The sequence below is a fragment of the Chlorocebus sabaeus genome, chromosome 25, assembly GCF_047675955.1.
Source record: "Chlorocebus sabaeus isolate Y175 chromosome 25, mChlSab1.0.hap1, whole genome shotgun sequence".
NCBI classification, from domain to species: domain Eukaryota; kingdom Metazoa; phylum Chordata; class Mammalia; order Primates; family Cercopithecidae; genus Chlorocebus; species Chlorocebus sabaeus.
In genome coordinates this window covers 61,611,515-61,633,375 of record NC_132928.1, presented here as the reverse complement: position 1 = coordinate 61,633,375, position 21,861 = coordinate 61,611,515, and the positions used below count along the sequence as shown (strand labels likewise).

The 21,861-nt window shown below is 33.4% G+C and overlaps 1 protein-coding gene across 10 annotated transcripts in view; it reads left to right on the top strand.

Annotated features, from left to right (window-relative positions):
- The window catches only part of DCAF6 (DDB1 and CUL4 associated factor 6), a 140,819-nt gene that overhangs the window by 92,272 nt on the left and 26,686 nt on the right, over positions 1–21,861 (top strand). For all 10 annotated transcript variants that reach the window (XM_037986001.2, XM_037985999.2, XM_007989634.3 and 7 more), the window contains 4 exons: positions 12,726–12,843; positions 17,371–17,486; positions 18,926–19,012; positions 19,241–19,565. In XM_037986001.2, the coding sequence (XP_037841929.2) occupies positions 12,726–12,843; positions 17,371–17,486; positions 18,926–19,012; positions 19,241–19,565 (646 nt within the window). The remainder of the gene's footprint in view (positions 1–12,725; positions 12,844–17,370; positions 17,487–18,925; positions 19,013–19,240; positions 19,566–21,861) is intronic.

The window sequence follows — 21,861 nt, the reverse complement described above, 5'->3', positions numbered from 1 at the left end:
TTGGCTATGTAAAGTATGATATGCATTTTAATCATGTAAGTAGAGGTGCTATGTAAGAAGTTAGTATTGAGTGGCTTTGACAGAAGCTGCACCGTAGTAGACTATCAGAAATGTAGCTTTGTAATAAGACCTCTGAGCAGAAATATTCTAATGGTGGAAAATATATCTAATTAATTAAATCCTGAGTTTTTACATACCTTTTTGTTCATCAGCATTATAACTTTTAAAGTACTAAGAACTTCACATTTCGGCTCCCATTACCTAAAGATAACTTCTAAAAGTGAGTAGAGACTGCCCACCACCATTTGTCTCTCCTAGACTAATGGAATAATCCCTTTACTAGTCTTCTCACATCCACTCAGGCTATAGTCTATTCTCTACCAGCAGCCACAATGAAACTTTAAGATGTAAATATAATCATGTGATTCATCTGCCTAAAACATTGTAATTGCTTCCCATAGCCTTTCAAAAGAACCGAAAGGCATACCTTGGCTTACAAAACCTACATGACTTGATTTCTATATCTCTAATTTCGTCTCAGGCCACTATCCCATCATTCACTAAGCTCTTGCCAAATAGACTTACTTTCATTTCTTTTAACACTCTAACCTCCTTTCCCTTTCAGATCCCTTGTACATGCTGTTCACTCTACCAAAACTACTTTTTTGTTGAGCAACTTCTCATTTTTTAAACTCACTGAAATATTACTATCTCAAAAATAATATAAGTTCACAGTCTCTAGTAGGTCTCCTCTTTTTCTTTGTGACTTGTTATTTTTCTTCACTGCATTTGTCAAATTTGTAATCATACATTTATTTAGGGGATTGTTTAGTATCTACCTTTCTGCATATTCTCTAAATACTTTCATTTACTATAATTTCCTCTATGACTAAAATCATATGTTAGGTAGTAAATAATATTTGTTAAATGAGTGAGTAAATTAATACTTTAAGCAATTAATTATGTAAGAGCTGCAGGGATTACTTCAGCTTGGGAGAAATGTGATCAGATTTACATATTGGAAAGATCATTTTGGCAACATTACAAATGATTGATTGGAAGGAGTAAGATTGAAAATTCCAAGAACATGTAAGAGGCCATTGTTATAGTCCACCTAAGAGATTATGAGGCATCCAACCTAAGGCAATAGTGGTGAGAAGTGGGAATGAACAGATTTTAAAAACAGTTGAAAGGTTGAATTCATGGGACTTTGAGACTGATAAGTTAGGAATGAATGAGAGTATGATATCCAGGTGTCTTGATAGGGTGATAATGAACCATCAGCCAAGATAGAGATTTTAGGAGGAACAGCTGATTTCAGGGGAGAAGAAAGTATGTGAGATTTTTTTAAATGTTAAGTTTGAAGTGTCTTTGGATATCCACATGGAGAAATCTTGTAGATGGTTGGATGGCTGTATGATGCTGGAAGTCACCAAAGTAGTCTGAGGTAGAGATAAAGATAAGGAATCATCAGTTTATAGATAGCAGTTGAAACCTTGGGAGTGGATGAGATTGTCTAGAAAAAGAGGATATTGTGAGAAGAGTGGAGTCTGTACTACAGGGGCAAGTAGAGAAAAAGATCTAGCTAATGAGACCAAACAGGAATGATCAGAGAAGTATGCAGGGCAGAAAGAATGCCATATGCAAAGCCAGGAGAAAAGAAGTGCAAGGAGGGACAGGTTAGTAATGCCTTGTGAAGCAATGATACCAACTCCCAAAAGGTCTGATAAATCATTTTTTAAATTTGGCCGCGTGATTGCTTTGACATTTTAGTCTGAGATATGATGTAGTGGAAGCAGAAGCCAGATAGTAGTAGTTTGAGGAGAACATTTTGGGGACTAAAGGTAGAGACTTTGGTATGTCTCTTTTCATAAGCTCAATTAAGAATTGAAAGATAGAGCAAAGATAATGTCAGGTATAGGTGGTGGTAGGTTCAAAACTGAGCATGTTTATAGAGTAAATAGATTGTTTGTTCAAGTTGTAAGGGATAGTGGATTTCTCCAGACACACTTTACAAATTTTCAAAATTATTTTCAAATTTTTTTGAAAATTTTTTCAAAATTTTAACCTTTACCAAGATTCTTGTTCTCAGTTTTACCATGGAGAATGGAAAAAAGTAGTACATTTAATAAGTTTCCTTTTTGAATTTATCTCTAATGATTATTTAAGCATATTTTAAATTTTTTTTCATACTTTTAATGAAACATGAATGCTTTTTAAAAATTGATAGTTCAGTTTTATATTTATGTCGCAAAATATTTCTTCACCATCTTCCAGGTACCCAAGTGATTTTGTATGTTGTTTAATTTTCCATAGCATTTTCATAGATTTCTTTATTTGGAAGGATTACCAAGGACAAAAATGTTACTGATAAAATTTTTAAAAATTTTAATGGACTTGCTTACTGAAGAAAATTTTTTCTTTGAATAATTGTATACACAGTACTTTGCTCGTTTAGTGCAACTAGTGTCTTTGCTTATTTATCCTGAATTTTTAACAAAATCACAGTTTGACAGAAGTTTATTTAGCCTGAATCTTTATTCATTAATGCAGCTCCATGGTTGTCTTAATAGTTTTACTTTTTTTTAAGAAATGAAATTGTAGGGAAATAAATGTATAACATGCACATTGTTATTAATTGTATCCTGTTATAATAATTTCCAGTGTTCTCCAAATTTGGAGTTGTGTGTAAACGCATTGATGGCCTTTCTGTGCTAATTATGCCTAAAGTGAAATTCTATTTGAATAAGCACAATAATGTCCATCATGCATCTTGTTTAGTTTGAACAATATATTTTAATGGGTAGTTTTAGTTTTCCTTTTTATCTCTATTATAAGAGGAAAAATTCTTTTCTGACATATTTCTCTTACCTTGTTTGTATTATTAAAACTTACAAAATTTTCCTTTTAAAAGTATGTAGGCCAGCAATTTCCCCCTTATTTTATTTTAAAAAATAACAACAGCAAAAATAATCTATAATTGTTCTTTTGAGAACAGTTAACTTTTGAGAGGATACAAGAAAGTTGTTTTGTCTGAGTTTTAGGTTTTGGCCATGAATGAAACAAGTTGCTTTCTCTTCTTTACAGTGATTCCATTAAGTGAAAGTTGACAGTGCCATCAAATTTGAAACTTATGTCTGTAGGCAATTGTGCATCTGAAGGCACTAATTTTCTGTTCTAGATTTAAAGAAATATAAACACTAATTTGTAGGTATGAAAACTATAAATGCTAATTTTCCACTATGTATCATTTTATTTAAACTGACTATCTTTGATGTTTGTAAAACACTCATCTATAGGAGACTAGTGAATAATCAAAAACCAGGGAAACAGATTTTACTAATTCTACTAAGATAGATTGAGAAATGGAAAAGTTGGATCTGCCATGCATTAAATATGTATTACCTTAAGATTATATACTGTCACCAAATTGAAATTTCATTTTAGTACTATTATCTAATATTGTTTTAAACTTATATTGACAATTCTAATTTTTATTAAATATCTAGTGATTGAAGCTTGCTCTATTAATAAGAATATAAATTCAATATTCACCACACTGGAATACATCCGTAAATAGTATATTTTAAATTCTTGTGAAATAGTAAGTTAGTGAAATAAAATTTCATTCTAAATTCTTTGTATTCCTTAGAACTAGTTATCACTTAGTTATCTGGAATGAAGTAACTGATTTCTTCCTATCCCCAACTACTAGGTCTTGATTGTTCCAGTTAATGATGTATTTGATCTTTTGGAAGTTAAACCCTATTTAATTTTTGTTGCATATGCACATTTGTTCTACCCTTCTGCTGATCAAACCTATATCTCCAGTTTGTTTTTTAACTTAGAATTGTCTATCATAAAAATAACTGACATTTATTGAGTTTTTTGTGACTAGCACTGTGTTAAGAATTTAACATGCATCATCTAATTTGTGCTAATAATGAGGTGAATTATCTTAATTTTACTAATGAAGAAACTAAGACTCCGAGAAATATGTAAAGATGAGTGAAATAAGTGGTGGAGCCATATTTGTATGTCTATACTTCATTAATTCAACTGATATGTAAATGCCTACCTACCTTGTGTCAAGTACTGGGATAGGTACTAGGGTGCATGAATGAATAACACTACTGTCTTCTGTACTGGGAGCATTGAGTTGATTTATAATAACAACAGCAACAACAACATTGACAGTTAATACTACATTTTCTTTGTAGCAACCATTGCTTGAAGCAAATTTTTTATATGTTAATTTACTTAATCCTTACCACAACCATTACTGTTATTACCCCCGTTTTTCAGATGAGGGAACTGAGGCAAAGGGTGGTTAAGAAACATGTCTAAGGTTGCACACAGCTAGTAAGCGTTAGAAATGTATCTCAAACGCAGGCGGTCTGGCTCTGGCATCAGTGATCATAACCACTTGCTTTGCCTGATCTAACAGTAAAGATGGATGGAAAATTAAATAGAAGTGTGATGAGTGTTATGAAAGGAAGGGGAAATAGCAGGGTACAGTGTGGAACGTAGGAGAGTGGGCCTTTATTCCCTCCGGTTGAGGGTCAAATAAGGCATTCCTGAGGAAGAGACATTAAGCTGAGATCTGGAAGGTGAGCCTGAATAAGTTAGGTGAAGGAGCATGAGTAGAGGGAAGTGTGAATAGCATGTGCAGAGCCTCAGATGCCACATACAGGATGATTAGGAGAATCCTACTATGCAGGACAAAGTGACTTTTTGGACATTTTAGGTTTGGCATTTTTATTTTAAGAACAGAGGGAAGCTAATGAAGTGTTTAAATTAGGGAGTATGACTATGGCCTGATACTCTGAATGGAGTATGGAGAATTGATTAGAGACTAAATCACTTAGAAAGTTCTCCTGGTAACAGAGATTTTGATCTGGTGATAAAAGTAAGGTAGGAGAGATGTGAAGAGATTCAAGAAATATTTAGGATGTAGAATAAACAGGACTTGGTGGTAGATTGAATGAGACAGGATTGAGGAGGAATCCAGAGTGTAAGTTGCAGTAACAACTTCAGAATTTTCTTATGAAGATAGTTTAGTAATAAATAGCAGTCTGGAGAGGGCAGGACTTGTGTCTTAAATCTTTTGTAAAACAAATACACTGTTTTTACTTAGGTTATACATTTATTTGTGGTGCTTTGTGGGAGGTACTGATGGATATTAACAGGTGACTTTTTCAACCACTGCAAGAGTAGCTCATATTTTGATTGAGCACAACTAAGTGGATGGTTATTCTCTTAAACAGGTAACCCTGGAAAAGAGATAAAGCATGGGCAGGGACTTGTAGGGGTAGGTGATCATGAACTCGGTTTTGAATATATTGAGTTTGAGTTATCTGTATGAGATACTCAAGGTGAAAATTGGTTGGGTAGTTGATTATGTAGATATGGAGCTCAGAAAAGATATCTGAGCTCAAGAAAGAAATTTGGGAGATTTTTTGCATACAAATGTTAAGAAGCCATGAAGTAGATGGAATTAACTAGGATGAAAGTAGAAAGATGAGGACAGAGTAAAAGAGCTAACACATCTCAAGAAAAATCAGAAAAATGATAAAATTAAAAGATTTTGCCAGCAAAGAGCTGGTAAAGGAGATAGAGAAGGAGCAACTAGAGAGGTGGATGGTGGCATAGAACAGCGTGGTGTCTTGTGATCAAAAGAAATTTTCAAATACAAGAGTGTTGTCTGCTGGAGTCCTGCTGAAAGGTCAAGTAAATTGGCTCCAAAAAAATTATCCCCTAAGTTAGTCAATGTGGGGATTGAGCCCCATTCGTAGAACACTTTCACTAGAGTGACAGAGACAGAGGCCAGATTTTAGAGCAGGAGATGAAAAAATGGAAATGAGAAGAAAAGCAATTCAAAACAATAAGCTAGGAGGACAGTAACTGGAAGGGGAAGTGGTTAAAGGGAGTGTTCTCCTAAGCTGTCTACCTCATTTGTTTTCATCTGGAAGTCACATTTTAACTTGTTAATTTATCTACAAAATGAGAGTGTTATTTATGATAGGCAGATTAGATTTTTTTTTTTTTTTCCGGTAAAGGAGAGTATACCCAAGGAAACAGTCATGAAAGGAAATACTGGAAAAGGATTTTGGCAGGGCTCACGTGCCACATGGCGTGGGCATATTTACTTATTTTCATTCTATACTGTTCTCCCCCTAGACTGAAAGTGAAATAGGAATAGGAGACGTTTATGAATAGAGGTCTATAAAACTACTGGTTCTGAAGTAGGAGAAAAGGAAGCAAAGGTTAAATGGCTACCACATTTCAACCCATAAATTCTAAATACTGGTAGGAATGTGGAACCAACCACAATTTTCAGTCTAAATGTATCCAAATCACATGTTTAAGTTCAATTCACACTTCTACGTTATGTCATGAAAAAAGTTCTTGGGTTAAAATTATTATAATTGACATAGAGTTGAGTTGTGATTGCCAGAAGAAAATTTGATTGAATGTTAAAAAGATTAGAGAGATTGGACTTCCTAATAAATATCTGTACTAAAGTTGCACTTTGTTTCGTTTTGGCTTACATAATATCACTTCTATTTTATAAATCCAGATTTGCACTAGTGTAAGCACTCATTTTTTAGAATGAAATGCATTGCCTCACAATTATCTATAGGGTAGATAGATCTTCTCTGTTAGCAGTCTACTGCTAGAAGCAGCATTTCCACTTTGAATCCAGATATACTTCCTTATACAAATAGTTGGAAGGAGAATTGGAGATCCTCTAATCTGGAATCTACAGAAAAATTGTGGATTCCCTGACCTAAATGGAAAATTTTGCATCGGTTTAAAAACTGTGGTTGAGAAATTTGCCTTTTCTCTACAAGTCTAGTAAGTTGGAGTGCAAAATGTGGGGAGATAGTTAAGCTTTATTATTTTTTCAGAATATTTCACCGTATGTTTTATTTCCATCTAACTTTGGTTTTTAAAAAATATTTGGTATGAACACCACATGTTCTCACCTATAAGTGGGAACTGAACAATGAGATCACTTGGACTCGGGAAGGGGAACATCACACGCTGGGGCCTATTGCGGGCAGGGGGGAGGGATTGCATTGGGAGTTATACCTGATGTAAATGACGAGTTGATGGGTGCTGACAAGTTGATGGGTGCAGCACACCAACATAGCACAAGTATACATATGTAACAAACCTGCACGTTATGCACATGTACCCTAGAACTTAAAGTATAATTTAAAAAAATGCACAATATCTACCCTCTTAGTAAATTTCAAGTATACAATACAGTATTGTGACCTAAAAGAAAAAAAAAATATTTGGTATAATGGAATGGGAAATAGGATATCATTATATAATCATACACGCATCTTTATACAATAGAAAACTCATTAGGTAAAGTATTTTATTTTCATATAGTCCACAGCTTATCTAAACTACTATAGTTAATTAATGTGTGATTATAAAGTTATAATAGTGACCCAGCAGCAGAGAAAAATGTTGGGCACGGGGTTCTAAAGAAATTATTGTTGCTGTACCTAGTTAATTATCTTCATTTTGAATATTTGGTTTAGATTTACATATGAGATAGATTATCCAGGGGTATCCGAGTTTAAAGTCTGAACATCCATATCAGTATTTGGATATTTAGATCTATAGCAACATTTTGAACAATATTTAAATATACAAAATACTCAGCGTATTTTTTTTTACTATGGTTATCACACTTTTTTTGTATGTCTTTGAGCATTTTTTAGAAACTTTCGTTATTATAATTTCCTAGTGGAAATGTACAGATTAAATCATTTCACAGTGTGTGCATTACAAATAATAGTTACTTTGTGATTCTTATGCAAAAGACTTGAAAGATACCTAATTAAATACATAGCAGTTCAAGGAAACTGCTTTCAAATTATATTTCAGCTCATTCTGAATTTTTTTTTCTGAGCCAATGCATTATCCTGAAAAGTCTCTAGTAGCTTTTCTGAAAAGGATCTTTTAAGTTGGTTTCCCGAATATCAAGTTATGGACTTTTCACTTCTAATCCCCAAAAATGAAGTCTTTTACAGTATTTTATCCTGATGTTTATGTGATTATTTCTGTGCTTCTGAAGCCTGTGTTTCAAATGGTAATTTGCCTCCATAGAGACCACTCTAAGTTGCTGATGTCATCAGTTATTCTTAATAACCATAATTACTGAGCAATATAGAATGGCTCTCTAAAAACTTAGCAGTGTTGAACAAGTTAAAAGGGATTTTTTTCCCCCACTATATTGTGTGTGTGCGCTGAGCACACTATAAAGAAATTTTCTCCTGTAATGTTTTTAGAGGAAGAAATAGTTCAGTTTCTTAAGTGCCCTAAAAGAAGATATAACATAGTTTTCCTATACTATAATGCCAAAGTGGTAATTTTGGCTACCAGAACTCTTACCAGTTATTAATGTTGTTGATATGAATTATTTATTTCTGAAGAGTAACAACACCAACAATTGATATTTCTTAATTAAAATAGTTACTTATCTAAGTAATCTTATTTTTGTCTTTGTAGTTAGATTATTTCTAAGATTGTATATTAAGTAGAAACTTCTTATAAAAAGAAACCTCAGCCGGGCACAGTGACCCACACCTGTAATCCCAACACTTTGGAGTACTGAGGAAGGAGGATCACTTGAGGCCAGGAGTTCAAGACCAGCCTGGGCAGCATAGCGAGACTCCATCTCTACAAAACATAAAAAAAGAAGTTGGGCATGGTGACACACACCTGCAATCATAGCTACTTGGGAGGCTGAGGCAGAAGGTTCACTTGATCCCAGGAGTTTGAGACTGCAGTGAGCTATGAAGGTGCTACCACACCACCCTGGGTGATAGAGCAAGACCCTGTCTATGGAAAGGATGGGATAGGGGAGGAAATCTCTGTAACTAGAGAAAAAATTAAACTTATTGTTATCAGTTCATCATCTGTAAAATGGAGATGACAATACTGATTACAAAGGTTTTTTTAAAGAAATGTATATATTTTGGCACACATATATTTACAATTGATATATATTCACTAATGCTCAATAAATCACAGTTATTAATATGATGGCTTTCTACATAAAGCTGTTTGTGTATTTAGATGAAGTTCTAAACCTTAAGGGTTTTAAATAAAAATCTACCTTTTAAGCAACATATTTCTATGTTATATATATATCTGTGCATTATGTAAATAAGACTTTGAAAAATACAGTTTTAGAATGTTTTTGCTGATCCAACTGTTGACAGAGAAGTTAGGGAACATTTAAATAGTTACTTTCTTTTTCAAATAAAGTAAAAATATTTAATTTTTAAAATCATTAAAGTAGATTTTTCTTAGACATTTGTAGTTTAGAATATGTATTTTATCACAAATAGTGAATGCATTCATTAGTAGTCCAGGAATCCTAATTCCTGAGAAAATGTAACCTGATAGGCTGTATATGACCAAGCAAACTAGAATTAAAGAAGGACAGTGAAATGGGAAAAGGCTAGGAAATGAATTTAAACCTTGGAATATATACTGTCATTAATACTGCAGTTAGGCTAAGTGCAGGGGCTCACACCTGTACTCCCAGCACTTTGAGAGGCTAAGGCAGACGGATTGCTTGAGCTCAGGAGTTGAATACCAGCCTGGGCAACATGACAAAACCCTGTTTCTACAAAAGCTACAAAAAACTAGCTGGGTGTGATGGCATGTGCCTACAGTCCCAGCTACTCAGGAGGCTGAGGTGGGAGAATCACCTTAGCCTGGGAAATCAAGGCTGCAGTGAGCCATGATTTTGCCACCGCACTCCAACCTGGACGATGGAGTGAGACTCTGTCTCAAAACAAAAACAAAAACAAAACAACTTGCGATTGAAGAAACCAGGTTCTTCATTGTGTTGTGTTTCTGCCAGAGACACTGTTTACTTAAGTGTAGGCTATAAGGAAATAACTGCATTCGGGGATCTGAAGTTTTTGTGACTAACAGAAGAGTTCATGTTATTTTTTATAGTAACAGGCTAGTTTTACACAAGGCTAACGAATTCATTAACAACTTAAATGAACAAATTCAACTATAATCATTTTATGATTAAATGAATATTACCAATATTTTACATATTTTATAATATGTAGATTATATTCCTGAGAGATCAAATAAGAACTCTGTAGGCCGGGCATGGTGGCTTATGCCTGTAATCCCAGCACTTTGGGAGGCCGAGGCGGGTGGATCACTTGAGGTCAGGAGTTCAAGACCAGCCTGGCCAACATGGTAAAACCCCATCCCTCTTAAAATACAAAAATTAGCCAGGTATGGTGGCGGGCACCTATAACCCCAGCTACTCTCGACCTTGAGGCAGGAGAATCGCTGGAACCCGGGAGGCGGAGGTTGCAGTGAGCTGAGATCACGCCTTTGCACTCCAGTCTGGGCAACAAAAAGAGCCTCTGTCTCAAAAAAATAAAAACAACAAACTTTGTAGTAGATACTGTAGGAGGAAGGTTTTAATGATCATTAACCATCTTAGAAAGCTGCTTGCTTGTGGTGGGGAACCTGTATAAAAATGTTTTGTGCTCTGTTCTGATCTCTTAATAGTTGTTTGTTTACTGTAATATATTCCTATAGTCATAGCATGTAGATATCTATAACTGTCTCTTTAATTTTCCTCAAAAGGAAAGTTTTCATATATCATTTAAATTCCACAAGGCTTCTCATAACTTAAGTCTTAACTGTAATCAAGGTGGATCTGAAAAATTCAGTCTCACACTTCTCTCACACCTGCTTTTGTTTTCTATACCATCTTTACCTTAAAAGAAAAATAAATAACAAAAACTTTATAAAATACTGAGAGAGAAAATGAAAAAACTAACCCCAACTGTTCCTCTCAGTTTCCTTAATCATCCAATCATCCAGCCTTTAGCTATCTGTTCCCGTCTATTCCAGAAGCTAAAGACAGCAGTGATGAAACAAAAATCTCAGTAACATAACTAAAGAATAAGAGAAAACTGTGGACAAATGACTAGCAAACAGCAAGTTTTTGAAAGAGGGTAAAGGATAGGGCAGATGTTTCCTTAATACATTTCTGTAAGCTAAAGGTCTATTAATTCAGTTCTTTATTAGATTGCGATTTGGTAAAATACCTCCTCCAAAACACTGAATGTAATACTAAATCTTTGACAGTTGGAATGGGTTATTAATTTATTTCTAGGAGTTGTTTCAATCAAAGATATAATCATAACAAAAGTAGTGCAGAAACAAAATGACTTTACCATTTGGGATGTCAGGTTTATAATTCATATTATTTTCAAATAGCAATTCTGTAGGACAGGATTTCTCATGAGTTGGAAATTAAGACAGGAGAATTGATACTAAGTTTTGTTACCAGCTTGACGCTTGTGGAATACTTTTCTACTGCATTTCTGTATTTGAAGTCTTGTTAATTGTCCTCTCACAGAATAAAGGCTAGAACAGAGGTTCTATGAGATTCTCCGCCCCCTTCCCCCTTTTTTTTTTGAGATGGGGTCTCACCCAGACTCAACTCGAACTCCTGGGCTTAAGGGTTCCTCCCACCACTGAGCCCAGCTGAGATTCTCTTAATGTGTGCTCCAACATCTTCCAGACGAATGAAAAAATATGTAAGTCCTTCATTGCAATAGAAAGTAGATCCAATAATAAAAAAAACCCTAAGTAAATTTGCTTTTATGAAATAGTGATTGTTGTTATTTTTCAAGAGAAGTTATTTTTAGTATTAAATCAGTCGAACTGGTGTCAAGGAAAAAGATTATCTCACAGAAGAGTTTTCTTTCTGCAGGCAACTGGCAGAAACGTATCATGTTTGATTATGGATCCATTTGTATTCCCTATGTATTTTAATGTTTCCCAAACTGTTCATCATAAAATGAAAAATACGTAAAGCTCTGTTTAATTATGTCTTTGAATTTCCATGTATTCTTCTGGGAGGTGGGGAAGGTAGCTTTAAATACTTTCATTTGTGTAGACTTTCTTGATTTCATCATTTAAAAAAGATTTCATACACCGAGATAGATGTGTATTGTAGACATCATCTGTAGGTTCTTAAAATGAAATTGCTATTTCCACAATTAAACAAATTCCTTGTAAGATTAGTCAGGAAGAGAAACGGAAATATACCAAAATATATTACAACAAAGTGTATTTTAGAAAATATCAAAGCACAGTAAATACCAGCCTTTCCCCCATGAAGTGCAAACTGTGATTCCTCCCTAAATTATAAATCTGTGAGTTTGAAAGAACAGAAGGAATTTGATAACGTTTCATGGTAGCACAGTTTTTGCCAAACCGTTTTTCACAGAGCCCTTGTATCTTACATCGCAGTGTTTCTGAAGGAGCCAAAAGTAGTTACTGATGCTCAAGCAACTGAGGAATTACGAGCATTCTATTAAGTAAGGGTACCAGTTTGTAACTATGTCATTGCATGTTAATACTTTTTGATTCCCCTAATGACTAAATATGGTTCTCAATGTGTGTGATTTCCATCTGAATCAAAGGGAGTCATGTACACAAAGCTAGAATTTGATGCAGTGCTACTTTGAAATATAAAGAGTATTTCTACAACACTTGCCTTCAAACTTTAAATGAAACCCATAACAGATGTGAAAAAAGAATTATGACAAGGACAACCTAATATAAGTTTTATAAATTTTAGGAAATGTCATCTTTTTACTGGTTTCAGAGACTTTTTCAAATGTTTTAAACACAATTTTCAGATAACAATAATGAAAAGCTGAGCCCCAAACCAGGGACAGGTGAACCAGTTTTAAGTTTGCACTACAGCACAGAAGGAACAACTACAAGCACAATAAAACTGAACTTTACAGATGAATGGTAAGTTAATATTTTTGTAAAGATGTTCTTAGCCGTTTTGTAGGATTGTATTAGATTTCAATTTTTAACACTTTGTCATCTTTGTCATCTTTATGTTTTGCTTTGCTATAAGGTATTGGTTCTCAAACTTGAGTGTGCCTCAGAATCACTGGGAGAGCTCTTTAAAATGCGTATTACTGGACCCCACTCTCAGAATTAGGTTTAGGGTGGAGGTCTGAGAATTTGCATTTTTAAAAACTTTCCAGATGATGCCAATGTTGCTCATCCTAGAATATTTCTTTTGATAGAAAATGCAAAAGATAATACTACTAATAATTGATAATTAAAATTAGTGCAAAAATATAAACTTAACATTTTGGGACTTTTTGCAGTTGTGGTCCTAGGTAGGTGTATATGTATGATTTTTGTTTTGAGTTTTAGAATATAATTTTAGTGATAATATACTGTGTTCCCCCCTGCATTTGTTTGACTTAACTTTATAATATATTCCCATGTTACTTAATTTTAATATATATTATTTTACTAGCTGTGTAATAGTCCATCAAGTAGATGTACTGTAGTTTACTTAGCCATTTTCCTTTAATTGGGCTGTAAATTTGTTTACCATTTTTTACCAAATAAGGCTTTAATGAATATCTTTGTTTATAAAGCTTTTTCCTGCCTTCAAGTTTATTTATTTGAGAGATATTTCAGAAATGAACTATATCTAGATTAAAAGATATTGCCAAGTTATTTCCAAAAGAATCTTTACTTACTGTAGTCCTTCTAGGCACATATGGAAGTATATGACTTACTGTCTCCAGGCTAGTGTTCAATATATTTATTTATTTTTAACTTCTATATTTGATTTAAAAATACTTTTAGTATTTATTTAACTGATTACTAGTAAGGTTGAACTTTTTATTTAATGGTCATATAGCTTCTCTTTAATAATGTTTCTGATCATATTTATTGCTCATTAATCTAATGAAATTTTACATTTAAGAAAAGCAAGTTATGTAAGCTTTTTATACTTTTTCCCACTGTCTCATGACCAATTGATAGAGCATACAAAATTTTTAATTTAAATTTAGAAATAGTAATATATTAGTTAATATATTGATATAGTATTTCTTAATATATGATGTAGTTATATATTTGTTAGTATATAATTATACCAATTGTTTAATGACCAATATATTAATTATTCACAATTAATATATTAATATATTTAATATTTAATTGTATATTAATATATGATCATGTTATGTTGCTATAATATATTATATGTAATATAATATAGTTATATATTGTCTTAATATGTAATGAACTGTGTGTTGATATGTGATATTACTTTTATTTAAATTCACTGGTTTCCATTTGTGTTTATGTATGTATGTATGTATTTTATATTAAAATATTTGATTAAGTAGGATCTTAACATACTGTTGGATATCTTCTATGTTCCTGGGACTATTCTAGACATTGGAAATACATCAGTGAAAAAAAGTACTTAAACCCCTGCCTTATTGGAACTTACATTCTAGGTGGAGGAAGTTTACTATAAACATAATAAATAAGTGTACCATATAGTATGTTAGAAGGTACTAAGTACAATGGAGGAAAATAGAGCAGGTAAAGGTGATTGGAAAACCTAGGCATCATTGAGAAGGTGACATTTGGGCAAAATGTCACTTGAAGAGTGAGAAGGAGTGAGCCACATATATATATATATCTAGGGGAAAAGCATTTGGGGCAGAGAGAAAACCAGTAGAAAGACTCTGAAGCAGATGCATCAGACCTAGTATGTTCAAGGATCTTAAGAAGTCCAGTGTAGCTGGAGTGGAGTGAGCAGTGGAGACAGGAGTAGTAGATAAGGTCTGCCAGGAAATTGAGGAGGATATTTAAAAGGAAAAGGTTATTTCTGGTTATTGCGTTGAGCATATGCCATTGGTATAAACCAGAAGGACAGTTAAAAAACTATGGTAGTAAGAAAGGTTAGAGGTGGTGGTGGCTTAGACAAGAATGGGAGCAGTGGAGGTGGTTAAAAAAAAAAAAATGATTGGATTCTAGATATATATTTGAAGGTGCAGCCAGTAGGACTTCTTTATAAGTCTTAGTGCCTGACCATTTAAAAATCGTGATGTTTGTGACCCTTTTTCTTAATACATAATTTAAGATGACAGTAGGTCATCATACTTATCACGTCTTTTCCATTCTCATGATTCTGTATACAAGGAGCTGGCGTCTTCTGAAGAATCTTGTCTGAACTTTTTGACATTTTTTTTTTTTAGAGAAAACCATTAGTCCCATTCTTCTTTTGAATGCTACTTTTCCTTCTCTAAAAACTGACCATGAACTATATTCTCGTTCATCAATTTCTTTGTCAGAAAAGCAGTTCGCATTTTTTATTATTATACAAGTATTCAACATTCATTGTAAAACAAACAAACAGGCAGAACTAAAAAAAAAAAGTATACAGTCTTTTTCATCTATACCAGGATTGTGTCTTGCTTTTATTTTTTCTTTGGTAACAGATGAGGCAATAGAACATGCTAAGAGCTTGGACTGAAATTGACAAGTTTTTGAACCTCTCTAAATCTCAGTTTTCTCCCTTGAAAATGGGCATATTTAATAGAACATACTTCATAGGTTTAGTATGTAGATTTAATGAGATCATGCAGAGAAAGTACATAGCACTTACTAGCACCTTGATTGGCACCTGAGAAGGCCATCAGTGATTGTTAGCTACAGTTCTCATCTTTTGTAAGTTGTCTTTCAGATACGTTGCCCAGTTTTCTACTATGGTGTTTTATCCTTTTCTTATTGCATTATTAGAGCTATTTATTTGTTATAGAATTACATGAGGGTTATACCATTTGTCTTTCATTTGTTGCAAATATTTTTCCCAATTTGGTGTTTGTTTTTCAGTTTACTTACAGTGGTTTTGCCTTATGGTTTCTGCCTGTGATAGCATGCATAGGAAAGCCTTGTTATTCCTAGAATTAAGGGAAAAGGTTCTTCTTATATTCCTCTCATATTTTCTATAATTTGGTATCAAAAACTATATATTCCTTCTAGAATTTATTTTCCCAGAAAGTATAATGTGAAGCCATAGCTTTGGTTTTACTACATGGCTGTTTTCTTGTCTCATTACCATTTATTGAACAATCTTTTTATTTCTGTGTGATTTAAAATGCCATATTAACATATGTTAAATATATTTACTTGGTTACTGTGTCTTTTCCACTAATATGTCTCTGTTCCTTTTTTATTTTAATTATCATAATGTATACAATGAGCGTTTTATTCATGCCTGAATCATAGCTTTCTCAATGGAAAAAATAAATATATATATACCACATTAGCTTTTCTTTGCCAAAATAGCTGTATATTCCTTTCTGATTTAAAAGAAATACAGGTTTATCACACACTCACACACACACACACAAAATTCAGTGTAAAAAATTTACCTGTGGTAATCCTACTGACATGACACTCAACACAAGTGCATAGCCTTCCTGACATGTTTCTCTGCATATATACACCCATATGAATATACAGTTTTACTTAAATAATATTATATATGTACTCTCTCTTTTTTTTTTAAGTCAAATTGACTTCTGCAATCAGCCTAAAAGAGTTTTTGTCATGGCGAAAAGTCCAATAGTTTGTATTGTTTATTGAGTTACTGGTATTTGTCTATAATTAGTGTTTTTTAAGTTACTGTAAATCTTACTTTTTTTCTTGTTTACATTTATTTTAAACTTAAAGAATTGTTGCGTTTCTATGAATTTAATTTAAATCTCAGTCAGATTGTTATACATGTCCTCTTTCTCATTCAGTCCTCTTCTTACACATATGCCATGATTTGTCACAGAATACTCATTGAAAATTATTTCTTTAAAAATTGGCCTTGTATTCTGCTATAGCCAGAAATGCTAATAGAACTATGGTCATCATCAGGTGAGTATTAAAACTGAAGCAGAAAATGTTACCCTGTCCTTCTTCAGAACTATGATGCTCAGTCACCTACCATATCTGAACAGCAGATCAGAACTGGAAGTGATCCACAGGGAGCAGTTCAAAAGATCAAAGAACTGGCCAGGCTTTTGTTCAAGTATTAATTTTTAAAGTAGCCTGGAATAACAGAGTCTAAGGGCGTATCATAAAAATCTGTGTAACCATTAAGGATTTGGATATGGTGAACCACCTGTAGTGAAGACAAGAAAGGTGACAATGTAGTTCACTTAAAACTCAATACAGAGACATGTAGAAATACATACTAGATAATAGAAGGATCCAAACAGTGAAGAAGCCATCCCTTTATATTTTTAAATCTTTTTTCCAAGAGTAAAGTGTGTTGTGATAGTCATCTCGATTTGTTTGAAATGATGTTTACAAATGCTATTTAAGTAATAAATCCTACATTTTACTTGTATTGTGAATTTTTTGGTCTACCTCTCTAGTTGTAAAATACAAAAATTATCCTAAAAGATTGTATTTATTAACTTTTTGGTGGAATCACTTATCTTGTTTTGATGATAGGAGCAGTATAGCGTCAAGTTCTAGAGGAATTGGGAGCCATTGCAAATCTGAGGGTCAGGAGGAATCTTTGGTCCCACAGAGCTCAGTGCAACCCCCAGAAGGAGACAGTGAAACAAGTAAGATGTTATTTTGCTTTTGTTGTTATAAAACCCCAACATTGGATGTTTACCTACTTTTCTGTTCCCTTCGATGCTGTATTTTTGTTTCTTGTTTTTAATAAATTACTTTTGCTTCTGTAGTCCAGCTGTTAAAACTGATAGCAGATCCAAAAGATGGGGACCTTAAGCAGTTAAAATGAGGAGATACAGTGAAGCATAGTCCTCTTTGTGGACACAGTGGCCAGGATAATTATTCATCATACTGTAAATGGATGAGATATAAATGTTAGTTTGAATTAATCTTTTTCATTTTTATACCTAGCAGTGAAATCCACTGTATCTGTTTTGATTGTGTGTGTGGTTTATAGAGGGGGAAAAAGAAGTAGAATCTAAACAGGTTACGAGTGAATCTATTTAATACCTGAAGTGCCACTTAGGGGGTTTTTCAGATCCCTTTTCTAGTAGAATATTTTTATATGACAATGACATGAAATTTAATGTCTGGCACAGAGACTAGAACACAGTAGATGTTCAATAAATGCTTGATACATGAAGGAACAAATGAATTATATTTCTTATAAATGTATAAGTACCTTAGTATAACAGAGTTTAAAATTAAATATGTGTAAGACAGCTATCTGGTAAGCAAATGTCCAATAAGGAATGTTAAAGACTGATCCTTCATGCATCTGACAGTTAAATTCCAGAATTAAGTATTTTCAATGGCCAAAACAGAATTTATAGTATGGTTAGCTTGACTTCTTGTTCATAATAGTTTAGATTTTACCAAGTACGTGATAGAGAGGCAGAAAAATGCTCAGTTTTAAGTTTAGATTTTGGGAAGCTTAGTAAAATGCAGGATCAAGTAATTTCAGCTGTAAGGGATAGTCTAAAACAGAGATTCTGCACATAGAGTTAATGAAGCCCAATGCCTGGACTTTAGGAAGAAGCAGTGGGCCCATCCATCGATGATAGTGTTTGTACAATTTTGTGTTCAAATACATATTTGCCTTGTACTGAGGGGAGGTTTTAGCTGAATGTTAAAGGTTCCTATGACTCAGAAAGGGTTAAGAACCGTTTATCCATAGGAAAGCTGGAGTATTAAGTTGATGTTTACTTTTCTAAAAAAATCTGGATTTAATGGTACATTTGGCCCCACATGCCCATAGATTCCATGGAAATACTCTCTCCCAAAATAACAATATGACAATAAAAAGGAACACAGATTTAAAAATAACAGTGTAGTAACTGTTTACATAGCATTTACATTGTATTAGGTATTATAAGTAATATAGAAATGATTTACAGCATAAGGAAGGGTATGCATAGGTTATATACAAATATTATGCCATTATATATGAGGGACTTGAAGATCTACAGATTTTGGTATTTTCAGCGATTTTAGAACTAATCCCTCATGGATACCAAGGGGTGACTGTAATTTGGTTTATTTACAGAAACTCCTGAAGAATCATCAGAGGATGTGACAAAATATCAGGAAGGAGTATCTGCAGAAAACCCAGTTCAGAACCATATCAATATAAGTGAGTTGCTCCCTTTAGATAATTGCTTTGTGTGAGAAAATAAAAAGCCTTAATCTGTGTTAATCTCTCTAGAGTTAGAGACCATGTCCAAATGTGTTGTGGAATTTTCCTCCTCTTATAGAGGAATTAGATGTCATAGTAGAATGTGTTTGTCAGCTCCTAAGTTAGGTTAAATAATTAATATTGCCCACTTTACTACCTGTTACATACAACTTTATTTTCTGACAGCACAATCAGATAAGTTCACAGACAAGCCATCGGATTCCAACTCAGGAGAAAGAAATGACCTCAATCTTGATAGCTCTTGTGGGGTTCCAGAAGAATCTACTTCATCTGAAAAAGCCAAGGAACCAGAAACTTCAGATCAGACTAGCACTGAGAGTGCTACCAATGAAAATAACAATCCTGAGCCTCAGTTCCAAACAGAAGCCATCGGGCCTTCAGCTCATGAAGAAACATCCACCAGGGACTCTGCTCTTCAGGACACAGATGACAGTGATGATGACCCAGTCCTGATCCCAGGTGCAAGGTATCGAGCAGGACCTGGTGATAGGTTGGTAAATTTTTAATTAACATGAACTATAAAAAATGTATTTCACGAGGATTTGTTTGAAGTCATGTAAGGGAATCTCTCCCTTTTTGACAGTTGCTTCCTCTAAGAGTGTCTTTTTCATATAAACCTAAAGAAACTTTACAGTTTACTGTAAATGATTTTATGTATTATATTTTTTGAGCACTGTACATTAATAGGGAAATAAAAAGTCTTCATTCTCCTTATCTCTAGCACTGAGACCTGCTTCTGAATTTACAGATCAAGAGAAAACAAGGTTAAGAATGACCCACAGGTTATTTATGAAGTCAAGGTTATACTTAGCTCTCAGATTATCTTGTAGATATCCAGGCCTCTATCAGTTTTGCTTTGGTTTTAATGTTAATTTTTTCCTGCTTTTCTATTGACCCTGGATTAAGGTAGTGTGTTAGTAGTTCTGTGTTTGGAAACACTGTTTTTCTTTGATTTCTACTAAACTTAGTGACTGAATTTAGAAAATGAAAAATTACACTAAATAAATACTGTAGCAGCAATAAAAAATTGAATTGCCAACATGTTTATATAGTTTTTCTATATTTTATGTGATCACAAGGATATATTTTCTTTTGTGGGAGATAAAATAAATTTTTAAAGTATACTGCATTTCATACTTATGGAAAACTATTTCTGTTATTAGTGCTATGATATCTCATTGTAAGTTCTGTCTTCTTTCAGAGAACCTAGTTTTAATCTTAAAATCCTAGTTTACAACGGAGTGAGATTCTATTTGAAATCACATTTTATATGCTCAATATATTGCTGTTTATAAGATACGCTAAAGTATCTGTCAACTGAAAAATACAATGAAAGATTAATTTACCACTTATAGTCAAGAACATAATGATGGGTTTGAGTACTGGTTTCACCACCTACCAGCAATGTTTTTTCATTCAAATTACTTAATGACTCTTAAAGATTCAGTTTCCTTATCTATAAAATAGGGTTATGATTATCTAAAATTATTGCACAAATTTAAAAACGTATCTATCAGTCAGTCAATCATGATGTGACCTGGCTCATATTAATAGCACTTAATTAAATGATAGCTGTATTAAACAATCAAGATAGTCTATGAGGCCCCTTTAATTTTTAAAAGAATTATAGTAAAAATGCCTCTAGGGATACAGACTGACAGAAAACAGGCAAAAATCCTGAAGAGGATAGCTTGCAGTTCAGGGGAACTGCCTTTTTTTAACTATGAAAGGGTATGTTTCTTCCTTTAGTCATATTTGGGAAATGTTTACTTTGCCATGGTACTTTTTTTGTAGATAAGAACCAAGAATTTCCTCCCATATTTATACTTAGAGATTAATCAAACATCTTCTCTTTACCTGTACACATTAATCTTGAACATTCTTAATATATATTTTAGGCAAGTAAGCCTTGGTTCTATTTCTTTCCATACCCAGAGAGAGTTCCTTAGAATGGTATTACCACTTAATATATGCAGATGAGCTTAGCAAGCTTAGCACAATTTGAAAATCAAACTGATAATTTCCAAAACCCAGGGTTGAGAGCTAGATTCTATAATTTAATTAAGCTTGTACCTTTATGGCCTTCCATTTATGTAAATGAGCTAATGTCTTATTTTTCTATATTTAAGTAGTAGAACATGATACTGAGGTCATAATTGAAAATAAAATTTAAGTGCCCAGTTTCTCGTAATGTTTTTTATGGATATTAGACACTTTGAGAAAATCGTAACTATTTAGCAGCTTCTGTGCAGGCTACTTATGACACTAATACCAAGCCTGCTTTATAGCTGAGGAAACTTAGGTGCTAAGCAAAGGGTTTTTGTATTCTAGACCTAAGGAGTTTTGTTTTTTGAAACACAGTACTGTAACATTAATGAGAAAGAAGGATTTGAGGGAGGGTGGGTCCTGGAGAATACAGAAACTGTAATCTTTCTATAGAGCTTTATCATCTTCGTAATCCTCAGATGATTTATATGTTTTAGGGATTCTTTTAGTGTTTAGATCTGTCACAAAGTTGGTTCCCAGTAACCTCATTGACCCAAGGAAACTCAGGTGCTGAACTGGACCAGCAGAATCTTTTAGAAGAGAGATAATCAGTGACAACAAACAGCCTGGAATTGATCCCACTTCATGCATATACTCTTGAATTCATACTCTCAGGATTAGATCCGGATTTGAAACCACTCTGGGATCATATTTAGTTCCCTGCATTTTAAAAATTAAAGATTATTTAATATTCTGTACACTCATTTGAGTATTTAGCCTATGTTGGTCCTACATGGTAT